General features: G+C 37.1%; 1 protein-coding gene across 1 annotated transcript; it reads left to right on the forward strand.

The window, feature by feature from the left end:
• Nucleotides 1-304: 304 nt before the first annotated feature.
• On the forward strand, nt 305-12,253 carry LOC120428606 (proton-associated sugar transporter A-like). The gene is made up of 5 exons (XM_039593628.2): nt 305-737; nt 8,592-9,710; nt 9,782-9,956; nt 10,024-10,119; nt 11,959-12,253. Exons 1-5 carry the CDS (start codon nt 592-594, stop codon nt 12,088-12,090), a joined length of 1,668 nt encoding a protein of 555 aa, XP_039449562.1. The 5' UTR covers nt 305-591; the 3' UTR covers nt 12,091-12,253.
• Nucleotides 12,254-16,988: the final 4,735 nt, after the last annotated feature.

Here is a 16,988-nt window from a genome sequence, read left to right on the forward strand (position 1 = left end):
AAAAAGAAGACAATGTATAATTGGGGTTCTTCAAAAAAATTTGCTTTCTTTATTCCAGATATCTCTGAAAATCTCAAGTTGACGCATTTTCTAATCTTGTTGTAAACTCCAAGGGGGTTTATTAATATCACATGATGATTATCATATTTTTTGTTCAGATTATCTCCTCCTTCTCTCCCTCTGTGCTGTACCAAATGACTCTATAATAAGTCAAATTGCTGCGTTATCTGATGTTTTGGGGAACTGGCCGGCTGTGTGGAGTTGAGAGCAGCCGCTTGTTGACGATTAAAAGCAGTCGACGGCTCGGGAGGTTTTAGTTCGTTGAAGTCGCTTGACTGAGCCGGTTGTACAGAACTCGTGAAGTGAACGCGTGCGCGCGCCACTCTGAACAGTGAGGTTGTTGATACGTGGACAGAGGTGGTGGGAGACTGTTTTGTGTTTGTTTGGATTCGAGACAAAAAAAAAATGAGCAGGACTCTTCGCCGAATAAAGGTTGAGCTCTTTTTGATTTTGTGACCGATGTTGGGGTGTGCACAGTGAGGGGGACTTAACTTGAAATTTAGGAAGAAACAGAAAATAACGAGCGCCATCATGAATCACGTGGCAGACCGGGTGTCCTCCGAGGGGTTGCCAAATTTTCAACAGACCCCCAGTGACGAGGCCATCATGGAAGGGATGCTGCGGGTTCGGTTCGATTACGCCCAGCGGCAGACCAAGGATTATTCGCACTTGTTCAGGTATGACAAAGGAGCAGCGAGAATGTTACTGAGTATTGATCTTCGTTCAAGAGCTGCAATCTCGGGGATACTGGGACAACAAAGCGTGACCTGCCGGTTAAATTCAGAAACGATGTACACAGTAAAACACTTATTTTCGACCATATCAAATATAAGGCTAGAAACATTTTGATAATATTATTATTCGAAAGATCGAAAGTCTTCGTTTTCTTTAAAAAGAAATCTATCGCTATCCATTGGTCCAACTTTTCAGTGTATTTGAAAATGTTTTGAAAATTAATAGAAATTTTCTTACCATTTTCAAAAAAAAAATCATAGCGTCTACTTTTCGGATGCAAACTTGATATCAAAACTCAGTTTTATCAACTACTTTGAACGTTTTTCAAATCACGACTTTTCGAAAAATTGGCAGTACTGCCAAATGTGTTTTGATCAACTAGTGCTATAAGAGGAGAAAAGCAACTCACGACAAAATTTTGAGGCCAGGAATTTTGACAAGTATGATTTTCATAAAGTATTCGCCTCCTTTTCTCTCCCGAAATCGAAAAAACGAAACTATTGGCACTACGCCCCCCGGGGCATGGCCTTCCTCTAACGTGGGATTTCTGCTCCAGCGCCTCTGACGAGACAGGAGATACCGGGACCGACGTTTTACTTCACCATCCGATAGAAGCTCAGTGGATAAGGCGGGAATCGAACCCGCGTCTCATAGCATCATCGGGATCGGCAGCCGAAGCCGCTACCCCTGCGCCACGAGACCCTTTTCTCTCCCATACCTGTCAAAGTTCTTAGCCTCAAATTTTTTTCGCAAGTTGGTTTTTTCCTCTTCAGTTACAAAATGGCTTGTTTTGTCGTCTCATTCAAATCCAAACATTAAAAAGAAGAAGTTTAGAAAAAGTTATTTTGAGCAATTCGTTTGAAAAAATAGTGATTTTTTATATTTTATTTTTTCCTGGCGAGTTTAAATCAATACCTACAATTATGCTGAAAACACCAAATCAATCAGAAAATCCGTTCTCAAGATACTGATTTTAAGAATATTGTAATATTCATCTGTAGAACCGGCTGCAAGAATTATGGAGACTATTGAGACTTGTATGTTATTGAAAATGTACACACAAAATTTCATTCAAATAAAAAAAACTGCAAAAAATAAATAATCTTGACAAACCCGATTTAATATCACCAGAGGTGAAATAGAGCCTTTCTTACAAAATGATGAAACTTGGTGCAATTAATTTTTTCAGAAACAAGATGATACCACCCAGTGAGAATTTGACCTAAAGCTTCGAATATTTTTAGGGTAAACCTCGGATACCATATTTTTTTTAATTTCAGAGGTACATAGGTCGCAAGGTGTTATAATTTTATTAAGAAAAACATATTGGATTGACATTACATATTAGAATAATATAAAGGGTACTCAGTCTTTAATGCTAGTCTATGCTTGACTTAAAAAATGTGTGATCTATTATGAGAAGCCAAAAAAAAAACTTTCAACTTTGTGCTGGCGTTTATGCTTCGACTTGACGACTTGTCGATCGAGAACGTGCCGGGACTTTGAATTTGATGTTCAGTATATGATTCTGTATTAAACCAAAAATTTAAAAGGAAAAAATAGGGTAAAAATAAGACGAAAACCACTAATATGGCTATATTTCTGGAAATACATTTTGGAAAAGCTTCAAATTTTGGACCCAAGCAGTTTATGGCATATGTTTTCGAATGGCTTTTTGTTTGAAACTGAATTCTTGTAATTTGATAGTGTTATCTGTAAAATAGTCCAAAAAATACCTCTAAAAATGGCTTCGACCACATTTATTGGTCGAAAATTGTGAATCGAAAAATAAAATGTTCGTCTCCGATCCCATGGCTGCATTTCTGAAATATAAAAATTGTGGGTTTTTGCGGGTGGTTTCCAATGATGGAAGACAAAATTTTTTAAGAGCGGATACAGACATCGCTCAAGTATTTCAGAAAAAGAGCTCTCAAAAATTAGACTTTGAGTTCCGGGTTTCGGGCCAAAATTCAATCGAAAATGCGCATTTAAACCTTCAATTTAGTAATAGGATTTTTTTCTGGGACGACTAATCGCCGCACACGATTTTTTTGGATTTCTGAGAAAAGTGTTTTTCTAAAAACAAACCTTAAACCTTTCTTTTGTAAGAAAGGCAACAAATCAAACCTGGGAGAATTGATCATGTAATGAGGTTTAATTAAAAAAAACTCAGTTTATAGATGTTCCCTGTACATAAGAATTAATCCTCTACAACCCAACCCCACCTTTAGACGAGCTTCTATTAAAAAAAATGTCAAAAATCAATTTTTCAACCCATTTTTGATCATTTAAAAGCATTGAAAAGAAGAACTTTTAAAATTTTAGACAAATTTATGGGTATTTTTTCTAGTGTCCCAGACTATGCCTCTACGCATTTTTTAAAATTTAAATGATCTGATGATCTGATGATTTTATACCAGAAAATATGAAAAACAAGCAAAAAATCGAAAAAGTGACTGTAAAAATATGGAAAAATTAGATAGGCAAAATGTAATGATAGGAGGTGGTAGAATAGGCAAATACTACCAATAACAAACATAAACTAAACAACATAAATGCAAATTAAAATACTAAAAATGAAACTGGAAAAACAAAAAAACAAGAGAAGTTAAGTTTATCGTAGAACAGAAGCTGCTCAAAATTACCTCCTGAACCAAGTTGATCGTGCACTTGGTTATTGAGATAAAGCTTAAAATAAAAAGATTGAAAATAAATTTCTAAATATTGCTTTATGAATGTATCGTGATTTTTGTTTAATATTTTCAAATTACTTTTAATGTAAACAGATCCCACATTTGTAAGGAGATGACCCCTGAGCCACTTAGAGTGTATAAGAGCAGTTCTCCCCAAAATCAGCCAATTTGTTTGAATGTTTTTTTTTCATTTTGTAAGGGATTTTGGATATTGGTTCGTCAAGACAAGTTTAAATACAAAAATATTCTAGAATCTATACATGAGAACGGAATTCAGTCTTTAACCTTTTTCCAATTTAAAAAATCTATATTATTTTAATTCGATTTTAATTACCATTTTAGCTATATGAATCAATTTTCACTATTTTTACACAAATCAGCACTTTGCGTGCACATTTTTGTTTAACTTTGTTTAATAATTTTAAATGAAATGAAAATTGAGGAAAAGTTAAAAACAAGCTCCAAATTTCATGTGAAGTTGACTTTTTGTAATTTTGTTGAATCTAGAAACATTTTTGCAGCACGATACTAGAAAAAACTTGTTCTACTATTTTCAAGACAGTTTTGAATTCAAACTCAATAACACTTCAAACTAGTTACTTAAAAATCAATTTCAACTGTTCTAAGTGTAAAATTGTCCAAATCCGATGATGTAGACTGACTGTTTGCCGATTCGCAATCATTTGCATTGAGATAGACACGATACTCTGGGAGCATTGAAAAAAGTCCTAACAAAGTTTAAGCCAAATAAAATGTTTTTTTTTGGTAAAATCTACAGAATCTAAAAATTATATGATAATTTTTTGATTATAAAAATTGACTTAAAATTTTAATTCAAACGTAGAGTATTTAGTATAGTATGCGGACGAGCTGCTCGCACATTTCTTGATTATATGCCGCTTTAAAACACGTGTTCAGCCCAGTGGTTTGCAAAAGTTATCAACACGGCAGTGATTCAATTATTGAAAATTCTGGTTATCAATTTCAAACAACCTGGAGAGCGTGATGGGGTTTGTTCGAATGTAGTTCATCACTTTTTTTTTAATTCTGTGAACAGGAAATGAAAATTGACAAAATCCAGAAAAAACTGATCAAAACCAGGCAAAATTGTGAACGATGCTCCTTTTGTGATTGAAAAGTTTTCTTCAAGTAAAACGAGAGGTGTTCATTTCTGAAATGTAAGAAAAAATAAACAAATAGAATCCATTCAGACTATTTTACTGTTTCAAACAAATCTTTAAGGATGTATTTGCAATTCAAATCAAATTCAAAATAATCGCATTTTGATTTAATCTTTTCGAGTTTGGGTATCGCTATTGTTTGGATAGAAACCAGCCAGACAGTGTTTGCCGTCTATGCGCAACGTAGCGGATATTGGCAAATGCTTCGATAAGGTCATGGTCCATCGGACCACAAGAGACGGAAGGACTGGTGATAAGAGCAGGCTTTATCGACATCAATAATTGATGTCAGTCTGCCAAGGTGCCGTTTGTTGGTGGTCATTTGGAGGAGCTGATTGATGCGTTGGAGTAATTTGGGAGGGTTTAAATGTTTTTTGGTTAAATAAAATAGATGGGGTTTGATTTGAATACCGAAAATGATGCTCTTTTTCATTTTATACAAATTACATTGGAATTTCATTAAACGTAATTCAAAAATATACTGTACACAAATGTTTGTAGGTTTTGCCTTTATACTTAATAAAAATTCAATAAAGAAATGCAAAGAACTTACGAAACTTTGAAACTCAACATCACAATTTTATAAATATTTTTAAAAAATCGACAAATGTTTTTTTTAATTGAAACATGTTACAAGAATATCAACTGTTTTTATTATTAAGTCTAAAATTTTGTGATGAATTTTAATTATATATTTGGTAAATAATATGGAAATGGCCCGAAAACAACTCATTTTAGGCCCTTTAAATTAGTTATCAGACACTCACAATGTGATCTCGTGAGCTGCGTAAGCAAATCGATGATATTGCCTGTAGCAAAAATCCCCTTATTGTTTTGATAGACCAAAGCAAAGCCATTGAACTCGGCCCATTTGAGCATAATTTAATGAATCAATCTATCAATGTCCCGATAAATTACGCAGCAGTGCGTAAACAAATAAAAAAATGGCCACGCGCTATGTGCCCGTTTATCTGGAAGATTGGCCATATGAGACGGAGGAGCGTGCGTATGATGGCTTCAAGACCCTTATTTGAAACATGTTTTGATGTTTGAATTTGGTCCGGATATTATTGACTTCATCAGTTCTTATGGGGACTTGCTAAATATTTGCCTGAATAATGTCTAAATTATCGTTCGCCGTGTTATATTTATCAAAACATATTCAGTTTCCCTTTTCAACTTCTCATTAAGCATTTTCCAATTCTCATTGCTCATTTTTCATTCCCACTTCTCTTTGCTCATTTTTCATTAAGGCATTTCTTTTTGTTCATATCTCAGTTCTCATTTCTCTGTCTCATCTCTCATCTCTCATCTCTCATCTCTCATCTCTCATCTCTCATCTCTCATCTCTCATCTCTCATGTCTCATGTCTCATCTCTCATCTCTCATCTCTCATCTCTCATCTCTCATCTCTCATCTCTCATCTCTCATCTCTCATCGCTAATAAATGTACATTTAGTTTTTCTCTCATTTATCATTCCCTGTTTTTCAATTCATATTTTTTTCAATTCATGACCGAGCCACGTAGCCCAGTGGTAACGCTTCCGCCTCGCAAGCGGTAGATCGGGGTTCAAATCCCGGTTCGGACCAACACAACTGGTGATCTTTTCCTTTCTTGAATCGATTACTTAGTAAAGGGAAGGTAGTGTATCGTCACAAACTGGACCTTATCACGTCACCTTAGGGAGGCGACCTATGGAATGTTAACATTAAGGGGTTACATACATGGGTAATTCTCTACCAACTCACACGAAATCGGGAAAAGTTGCCCCGACCCCTCTTCGATTTGCGTGAAACTTTGTCCTAAGGGGTAACTTTTGTCCCTGATCACGAATCCGAGGTCCGTTTTTTGATATCTCGTGACGGAGGGGCGGTACGACCCCTTCCATTTTTGAACATGCGAAAAAAGAGGTGTTTTTCAACAATTTGCAGCCTGAAACGGTGATGAGATAGAAATTTGGTGTCAAAGGGACTTTTATGTAAAATTAGACGCCCGATTTGATGGCGTACTCAGAATTCCGAATAAACGTATTTTTCATCGAAAAAAACACTAAAAAAGTTTTAAAAATTCTCCCATTTTCCGTTACTCGACTGTAAAAAATTTTGGAACATGTCATTTTATGGGAAATTTAATGTACTTTTTGAATCTACATTGTCCCAGAAGGGTCATTTTTTCATTTAGAACAAAATTTTTCATTTTAAAATTTCGTGTTTTTTCTAACTTTGCAGGGTTATTTTTTAGAGTGTAACAATGTTCTACAAAGTTGTAGAGCAGACAATTACAAAAATTTTGATATATAGATATAAGGGGTTTGCTTATAAACATCACGAGTTATCGCGAGTTTACGAAAAAAAGTTTTGAAAAAGTTACTTTTTGCGTTTCTCTTTGTTTCGTCGTCCGTGTCTGTCGCGGGTGACCATGAATGGCCATGATCGATGACGACCAACTTTTTCAAAACTTTTTTTCGTAAAATCGCGATAACTCGTGATGTTTATAAGCAAACCCCTTATGTTTATATATCAAAATTTTTGTAATTGTCTGCTCTACAACTTTGTAGAACATTGTTACACTCTAAAAAATAACCCTGCAAAGTTAGAAAAAACACGAAATTTTAAAATGAAAAATTTTGTTCTAAATGAAAAAATTACCCTTCTGGGTCAATGTAGATTCGAAAAGTACATTAAATTTCCCATAAAATGACATGTTCTAAAAATTTTTACAGTCGAGTAACGGAAAATGGGAGAATTTTTAAAACTTTTTTAGTGTTTTTTTCGATGAAAAATACGTTTATTTGGAATTCTGAGTACGCCATCAAATCGGGCGTCTAATTTTACACAAAAGTCCCTTTGACACCAAATTTCTATCTCATCACCGTTTCAGGCTGCAAATTATTGAAAAACACCTCTTTTTTCACATGTTCAAAAATGGAAGGGGTCGTACCGCCCCTCCGTCACGAGATATCAAAAAACGGACCTCGGATTCGTGATCAGGGACAAAAGTTACCCCTTAGGACAAAGTTTCACGCAAATCGAAGAGGGGTCGGGGCAACTGCTGTGTGAGTTGGTAGAGAATTACCCACATGTAGAAAATCACAAAATTTCATGTTTCAGAAAATTTATTCAATCCACTTAAAATATGATTTTCAATCACTCCTGAAAGTTTCATGAAGATATTCCATGATTGAACTGAGTAAGAGATGATTTACGCTCAAAATTTTGCCATGCGCAAAGTGAACTGTCAAACTTTGTGAGCGTTTTTCTCCAAACGCCGAGTTGATTTACGGGTGCCATGATATCTCGAGATGGGATGGACCAAACTGGCTGAAATTTGAGGTGAAGACTTGCAAGACATATTTCGTGTGCATGACGAAGCCCGATTTTGAAATTTTGCATTTTTAAAATATACAAAAATCAAAAACTTACGATTTTTTATATGGAAAACACAGAAATATTTTTATCTTTTTTTCAAATATTTTTTTTTGAAAATCGGGCTTCGTCATGCACACAGGACCGGTTTAACGAGGCTTCACCAAAATTTTGAGCCGATTTGGTCAAAGCAGTGTTGAGATATCGTGGCACCCGTTTTTTGAAACTGATAACTTCAAATATCTATATCTCGGCAATTATACAACCAAATGTCTTCAAATTTATGTTGATAATAGTTGAAAATATATATTTATGCCCTGAAAACAGATTTAAAAAAAGTTTAAGTGTGTGCTCAAACCAACCTCTGAAATTTTTGCCGATTCACATGTATGTAACCCCTTAACCTTAACATGTTGAGAATGAAACTGCCACTGAATCCGCTTTGTAAATGCCGGCCTCGATACTCTTCAAGGGTGTTCCCTTCAGGAACTGGGAAAGATTTACTTTTTTTTTGTTTTTCAATTCTCTATTCATCTGAACTCAATTCTCATTCCAGACAGAAAAGCCGCCTCGAGCTCATCCGGCTCGCCTTCTACCAGATCTGCGTGGAGTTCACGTACGCCGCCGAAACGGCCCTCGCCTCGCCGATCATCCTGAGCAACGGGCTCAGCCACACCTTCATGACCATGATCTGGGCCTTTTCGCCCACGTTGGGGTTCGTGTTTGCGCCGATGATCGCGACGCTGAGTGACCAAACCCGCAGCCGGTGGGGCCGGAGGAGACCGGTGCTGTTGGCGCTGGGGACGGCCGTAGTTTGCGGACTGATGATCATGCCGCACGGAAAGACGCTCGGGCTGTGGCTGGGCGACGAGGACGTGCCGGTGGAGCAGATGAGCGGCTTCCGGTGGGGCATTCTGCTGACGACGGTCGGGTTGATGCTGACCGATTTTGACATTGAGACCAGCAGTGGCGTGGCGAGGACGTACTTTATGGACATGTGCATCTTGTCGGATCATGCCAAGGTGCTGTCGACGGCGATGATCATTGGCGGGATTGGTGGAAGTGGGGGATACCTGCTGGGGGCGATCGACTGGCAGCAAACGGACTTAGGGTCGTTGATGGGAAGTAACGAAGCGACGGTATTTGCCGTGGTGGTGTTGGTCATGATCATTGGATTGAGCTTAACGCTGACAAGCTTTAGGGAAGTCCCACTGCCAGTTTTGGAAAAGGACCCCCTTCTGCGACCAATCACCCAGGGCATGTTCGAAGCGGAAAAGGCTCGTCAGCTGGCGATCTACAGCATCTCTCCAAAAGTCCCAGTGGATGTTGTGAAGAAACCTGACGGATCAGTTCCAGTTGAATTGGACGACACCGTTCAAGAGGGGGAGATGACGTTTGCGAACTTCTTCCGGAATCTACGCCACATGCCGCGGTCGTTGATGATCTTGTACCTGACGCAGTTCCTGGCCCAGTTTGGCTACCTCAGCTACTGCATGTACTTTACGGACTTTGTCGGAAGTGCCGTGTTTGGAGGGGATGTAGCCGCCCCGGTGGGATCGCCAGAGCTGGCGCTGTACGAGGAAGGGGTCCGCTTCGGTTGCTGGGGGATGGCCCTGTTCACAATCTCCGCTGCTCTCTACTCTACCATTATAGGAAAGCTAATTAAATATTTCGGGTAAAGTCCATACCGCATGAACAAATAACGTTCTAAACTTTCAACAACGTGTCGATAACTTTTTTTTCCAGTGGCCGAACAATTTTCATCGGTGGGCTGCTGGTCAACAGCGTTGGGATGCTGGCGATGGCCCTGTTCACCGAGCGCTGGATGGTGTTTGTGTGCTGTCCGGGGGTTGGCATCGCGTACGCCACCATGTACGCCGTACCATTTCTGGCCATTTCGCAGTACCACGCCAAAAACTCGGTAAAAATTAACTTTCTCTTAATACTGTGAATTTATTATTTTATTAATTGCACTTGTGTGTTTTCAGTTCGCCATGAAGGATGGCCAGTACGTCGAGTCTAGTCAACGGCGTGGGTTCGGAGCGGATGTGTCCATGCTGAGCAGTATGCTGTTTCTGTCACAGGTAACAAAGCCTCGGAGATTCCTTTGAATTGTATAATTAGCAATGCTGAAGTAGATGAAACTCACTATAAATGCAATTGCATGCATTGTGAATCAAACTGGATTACGAGTGAGAGTTAGGGGAAACCATTATTATATTTAAAAAATCGTCATCGTGTTTAAGAGGCAGTATTTGTAAATATTGCTCGGTTTGTTCTAGAGGTCGTATCGAGGTGCTCCGATTTGGATGAAACTTTCAGCGTTTGTTTGTCTATACATGAGATGAACTCATGCCAAATATAAGCCCTCTACGACAAAGGGAAGTGGGGTAAAACGGGCTTTGAAGTTTGAGGTCCAAAAAACCTAAAAAATCTTAAAATTGCTCGCATTTCCGTAAAACTTCATCAATTCCAACTCTCTTAGATGCATTCGAAAGGTCTTTTGAAGCACTTCAAAATGTGTCATAGACATCCAGGATTGGTTCGACTTTTTCTCTTAGCTTTTGCAAATTACTGTCAAAAATTGATTTTTTTAAAACCTTAATATCTTTTTGCAACAGCCTCCAACACCCATACTCCCATAGGTCAAAAGATAGGTAATTACATGGACTATAAGCCTACGGTGTTAACTTTTTGGCCAATCGCAGTTTTTCTCATAGTTTTTCGATTTTTCTAGAACAAACATTTTACAACGTTAGTTTTTGCCCTGTAGGCCGCCATAGCGGCACTTTTTGGTCTCAATTTTGTCATATTCGGAATCCTCGGACAATTTCACGTAAGTTAGAAGTATTGGAGTTGTAAATTTGATTTAAAAAATAATTAAATAAAACATTTTTGAAAAAAGAAATAGATCTTATTTACCCTGTGATCAATACGTCAAATGCTGTATCAAGTAGGCGAAAACCTGTTTTACCCCTAATCCAACAAATTGTAAAAAAATATTTTAATTCATTCTGAATGCCAATTTTTCCAATCAAATTTACAACTCCAATACTTCTAACTTACGTGAAATTGTCCGAGGATTCCGAATATGACAAAATTGAGACCAAAAAGTGCCGCTATGGCGGCCTACAGGGCAAAAACTAACGTTGTAAAATGTTTGTTCTAGAAAAATCGAAAAACTATGAGAAAAACTGCGATTGGCCAAAAAGTTAACACCGTAGGCTTATAGTCCATGTAATTACCTATCTTTTGACCTATGGGAGTATGGGTGTTGGAGGCTGTTGCAAAAAGATATTAAGGTTTTAAAAAAAATCCATTTTTGACAGTAATTTGCAAAAGCTTAGAGAAAAAGTCGAACCAATCCTGGATGTCTATGACACATTTTGAAGTGCTTCAAAAGACCTTTCGAATGCATCTAAGAGAGTTGGAATTGATGAAGTTTTACGGAAATGCGAGCAATTTTAAGATTTTTTAGGTTTTTTGGACCTCAAACTTCAAAGCCCGTTTTACCCCACTTCCCTTTGTCGTAGAGGGCTCATATTTGGCATGAGTTCATCTCATGTATAGACAAACAAACGCTGAAAGTTTCATCCAAATCGGAGCACCTCGATACGACCTGTTACACATTGGTGAAAAACTCGCTCTTAAATGGGATTCAATGGGCTCTTTGTGAATAATGAGCTTATAGATGGCTTTTAAAAGTCAATTGAATTTGATTTTCAATTCACTCTGTAGAAAAATTGGTTAACTTATCCAGTTTTTGCAAACTCAACTAAATTCAACCGATCTATTGATTGTTGGATTTGTTCTGAGCCATATTTCCACTCAAATGTTTTTGCTTGACTGATTCTCGACTAATTTCATTTCGTTCGAAGTACACAAAATCATTGTAACATTCATTTTTTTTTCTCATATTCCAGCTCATCATCGCCCTCTCCATCGGCAGCGTGATCGACGCGTTCGAGTCCACCACGGTTGTGATATTCACGGCGAGCTTGTTTTCCTTTCTCGCCGCGATTTCTGCAAGCCAGGTGCTGTACATGGAGCTTTAGTGTTTGGTGTACACCCGGCTGAACATCGGCGGGCCAGGGAGATTTGAGTCTGAAACCAAGCTTCATTCAAACTGATGACTCTATTGTAAGGTTTAACTTATTCAAAATAATGTGAAGTTATGATGTACTTTAACACTACTGTAAATAAATATTTTTATAATAACTGCCTCTTTTTGTGTCGAAAATCTCCATGCTATCTAGAAAATTCCAATTCCAATCAGTTTCTTGTACCAGCTTGCTAGTACGTTACGGTTTGTAGTTACAGCTCACAAAATACCTTTTTTCAGCTCATAAGACCTTGGAGATGCAAAAAACATCTTCTTCTTCGCAAAACATTGCTTTAACATTATCACAATAAACTTGAGCTGTGCAAGCAAAAGACTTTCGAGTTTCTCTTGAGCAGGCCTGCAAAATGTTTCCAACCCAGCGTACACATGAAGCAAACCAAAATGTCAGTTCACTGCTAGCATCTGACTGTAAGCCTACTGTGTCCGTTCAACCACTGCCGCTTGACTCGTGCCGGTCGGCTGCTGGAGAATGGGAGACGTGAAAAAATGAGCTACACTCACTCAATTCGTGTCGTATGACTGACTCGTAAAATCCTCTTTAAACACTATTTTGACTATTTTTAAACAATTGTATGGTTCTAGACTGTGTAAAACACTTAAAACAACCATAACTTATAATCAAAATTACATTTCCACGCATAAATACCAACTTTTTGTGTAAAAACTTGCTTCTTTATGTGTGTGCGTGCAACGTCGAATGAGCGTTGGTTGACTACTGCCTCGCATTGCAGCTGCTCAGTGAGCTAGGGCACTCACGACTGAGTCGGGTTTGTTTATGTCACGGTTTTGTGGTTCAGTGAATGGATCTGAAAAAATCGTGTATGCGTCGCCGATTTTCGCGTCAGGACCCCTGACATTTTCAGCTCTGCTCTTGAGAGATGCTGAAGCAAAGATGAACAACGTTGTACAGGGACCATCCAAGAGTCAGCGATTGTCTACGCTCCATTTAAAAATATTTGTTGTCCACGTGGTTTTTAGATGGCCCAGATAAAAAAAAAGACTTTTCTTTCCACTGATGGTGCCTGATTGATTTTGTTACTTTACAACAATTTGATTTGAACAATTGAAAATAAAAGAATTACTTTAGAACGGTTTTTTTGGCCATAAGGGGGGCCCTTCAAATCGGCTCAAAAAATCAGGGAACAAAAAAAATCAATGGAAAGTGCAGTGCAATCATCATAAATCAATTAAAGATGCATTTCCATGCGTTTAGAATCAGTTTTAGCATGTGAGCGACTCTCTAAGAAATCGGCCGATTTCGACCATTTTTATTTTTTGTATTTTTTGATTTGGCACAAACTTTGTGCGGGCCTTCCCCATTACCAAAGAAGCTATTTTGTGTCATTGGTTACCCATAGCCATTGTATGGCTGCTGTCCATACAAAAATGGTACGTAAATATTCAAACAGCTGTAACTTTTGAGTGAATTTTCTGATCAACAATACCTACAACTTTGCCGAAGACACCAATTCGGCAAAGTTGTAGGTATTGTTGAGGACTATTGAGAAAAAAATAGGTACACGGAAAAAAAAATTGCAGATTTTTTAATCAACTTTTTTTCCACAAAAACTCAATTTCCAAAAATACGTATTTTTTTATTTTCAAGATTTTTTGATATGTTTTAGGGGATAAAAACCCGCAACTTTTGAGCCGTAGTGATACATGGTAAAAAAATCTGCCGCCGAGTTATGGATTTTTGAAAAAAAGTGATTTTTAGAAAAAACAAATTTGACGTTATTTTTTAATGTAAAATTGAATTTTTAATCGAAAAGTACTGTACAGATTTTTGGCTAAAGGGCTCCGTTTTCAAGATATAGCCACCAAAAGTTTGATTTTAGCGAAATATTTACAGTTTTTCGTTTTTTCAAAATAGTGACCATGAGTGACCATTTCTGAAAATATTTTTTTGAGAAGTTCAGAAAATTTGCTATAAAATTGTCTAAGAGACATTGAAGATTGGACCTTTGGTTGCTGAGATACAGCGGCTTAAAGAAAAAGAAACAGAAAAATTGAAGATTTCTAAGTCTCACCAAATCAACCAACCATTTTCTAACGTCGATATCTCAGCAACTAATGGTCCGATTTCCAATGATAAAGCATGAAACATTCGTAAAATCCGATCTTTTCGAAAAAATATTTTTAAATTTTTTAAATCAAGACTAAAATTTTAAAAGGGCCAATCACTGAATATAACGCCCAATTCAAATGCTAACATTGAACATTAACATTGAAAATCGGACTATTAGTTGCTGGAATATCGACATTAGAAAATGGTGGGTTGTTTGGGTGAGACTTGGAAAACTTCGATTTTCCTGTTTCTTTTTTCTGTATCTCAGCAACCAGAGGTCCAATCTTCAATGCCTCTTAAACAATTTTATAGCAAATTTTCTGAACTCTTAAAAATTAATATTTTCTGAAATGGTCACTCATGGTCACTATTTTTAAAAATCAGAAAACTGCAAATATTTCGATAAAATCAAACTTTCGGTGGCTATATCTTGAAAACAGAGCCTTTTATCAAAAAATCTGTAAAGAACTTTTCGATTGGAAATTCAATTCTACATTAAAAAATTTCGTAATATTTTTTTTGCTTGAAATTTCGATTTTTTTCCAAAAATCACTTTTTTTTTCAAAAATTTATAACTCGGCAGCAGATTTTTTTACCATGTATCTCTACGGCTCAAAAGTTGCGGGTTTTTATCCCCTAAAACATATCAAAAAATCTCGAAAATAAAAAAATACGTATTTTTGGAAATTGAGTTTTTGTGGAAAAAAAGTTGATCTAAAATCTGCAAAATTTTTTTTACGTGTACCTTTTTTTTTCTCAATAGTCCTCAATAATACCTACAACTTTGCCGAAGACACCAAATTGATCAGAAAATTCACTCAAAAGTTACAGCTGTTTGAATATTTACGTACCATTTTTGTAAGGACAGCAGCCAAAATTATATGGAGACTTGTATGGGTGAACCAATGACACAAAATAGCTTCTTTGGTGATAGGGAAGGCCCGCACAAAATTTGAGCCAAATCAAAAAATACAAAAAATAAAAATGGTCGAAATCAGCAAATTTCGTAGAGAATTGCTCTGGTCTAACCATCGAAGTTTAAAAATATGTTGAACATAAAAAAAATCATAAAAAATACTATGACAGAAGAATTATTTTTGTTGAAGCGAGTTGATTTTTTTTGGTTCTATCTCCTCACATTTATCGATAAAATTTTAACCGCAGCTGAAATTAAGCCACCAACTGCGAGAAATAATCTTTCAAATTATTTTAATTAACGTCAACTGGGGCGAATTGGGACAGCAGTTTTAACCATGTAAGAGCACAATATTTTGATTTTTCTGGTTGGTTTCGGTTAGAACAGACTCAGACCAAAAAAATGTGTACATCCTTTTCCAAATTTTAAACCTTTAAGTGCTCCAAACACTACTGTCCCTATTCAGACTGTAGTCCTGATTCACCCCAGATGACGGTACCTCCAATACATATTATGTATTTCAAAACAAAGGTTTTATTAAGGCTTTGAGGAGGTTGTTAAGATACAGTTGTAAAGCCTCGAACTCCTATGAAGGTTTTTTAAATAGGCCGTGACAACCTTTTGAGGAGGTCCTTTTTTTGTTTTAAGAGAAGTTTATCTGAGTTCTGGGGAGGCTGTTACGACTTAGTGGTTTTAATGATGGTTTTGGCTGATAGCTTTTATAGCGTTTGTGACAGCTTGATAAAGCCTAAAATGTTACTTGGGTAATGATTGCAATACAACTGAATCGGTGATTAATGCAATTTAAAAAAAAATCCTTAGAATTTTGAGTCTATGTTATTTACATTTCAATATTGTTTTGCCCAAATTTGAGCCCCGTCCCGCAAAGCTCTCTTAGCCACAGTAGGCAAGTACCTTTCGTTACATCGAAGCTTTGTTATTCCCTCTGATGTTGCATTATACGTCCGTACGTTCAACAAACCTCGAGGAGCTTTCAGGTTGGATGCTTTAATGTGTAAGCTGATGCACCACCACTAGGGTGCCCGGAAAAAATGACCCCTTCACAGCAAATAAAGCAGTAATCCTGCTGCGTGTAAAAGGCCTGGGTGTAAAATAAAGTTTGCATTATTTTATGAAATTTTATGTAATGTTACACCCTGAAATATGTAGCACATCAGAATGGGAAACCTACACAGCTAAAAAAGTAGTAATCCAGCTGCGTGTAAAAGGCCTGGGTGTAAAATAAATATTGCATTATTTCATGCAATTTTATGTGATATTACACCCTGAAATATGTAGTCCATCAGTATGGGAAACCGACTTGACCGAAATGTCAAGCTCATATATGCCTTTATCCTAACAGATTTTCATCGGTCTGATTGCCTAGAGGGCTAAGGCGCCAGTCCTTACTGCTGGTGCTGGGTTTGAATCCCGTCGGCTGCAACTTTTTTTTTGTATTTGCAAAAATTGTACATGCAGTGTGTAATATTAAGTGTTTATTTTAACGAAGGTGATGTGCATGCTTTTGCATGCGATTTTACCATCGGATTTTTTGTTGTGTACTTGACCGAAATGTCAAGCTCACAAATACATTTATCCTTTCCATTTTTCATCGGTCTGATGGCCGAGCGGGCTGAGGCGTCAGTCCTTACTGTATGTGCTGGGTTTGAGTACCGTCGGTTGCAACTTTTTTTTGTATTTACAAAAATTTTACATGCAGCGTGTAATTTTAAGTGCCTTTTTTGACGAAGGTGATGTGCATGCTTTTGCTTGCGATTTTTTGCTGTGCTGCTCCACAAGCAGAAAACGCTTTATTGGGTTATTTTAAGCATCAGTGAAAATTTTG

This window comes from Culex pipiens, chromosome 2 (genome assembly GCF_016801865.2).
Source record: "Culex pipiens pallens isolate TS chromosome 2, TS_CPP_V2, whole genome shotgun sequence".
Taxonomy (NCBI): domain Eukaryota; kingdom Metazoa; phylum Arthropoda; class Insecta; order Diptera; family Culicidae; genus Culex; species Culex pipiens.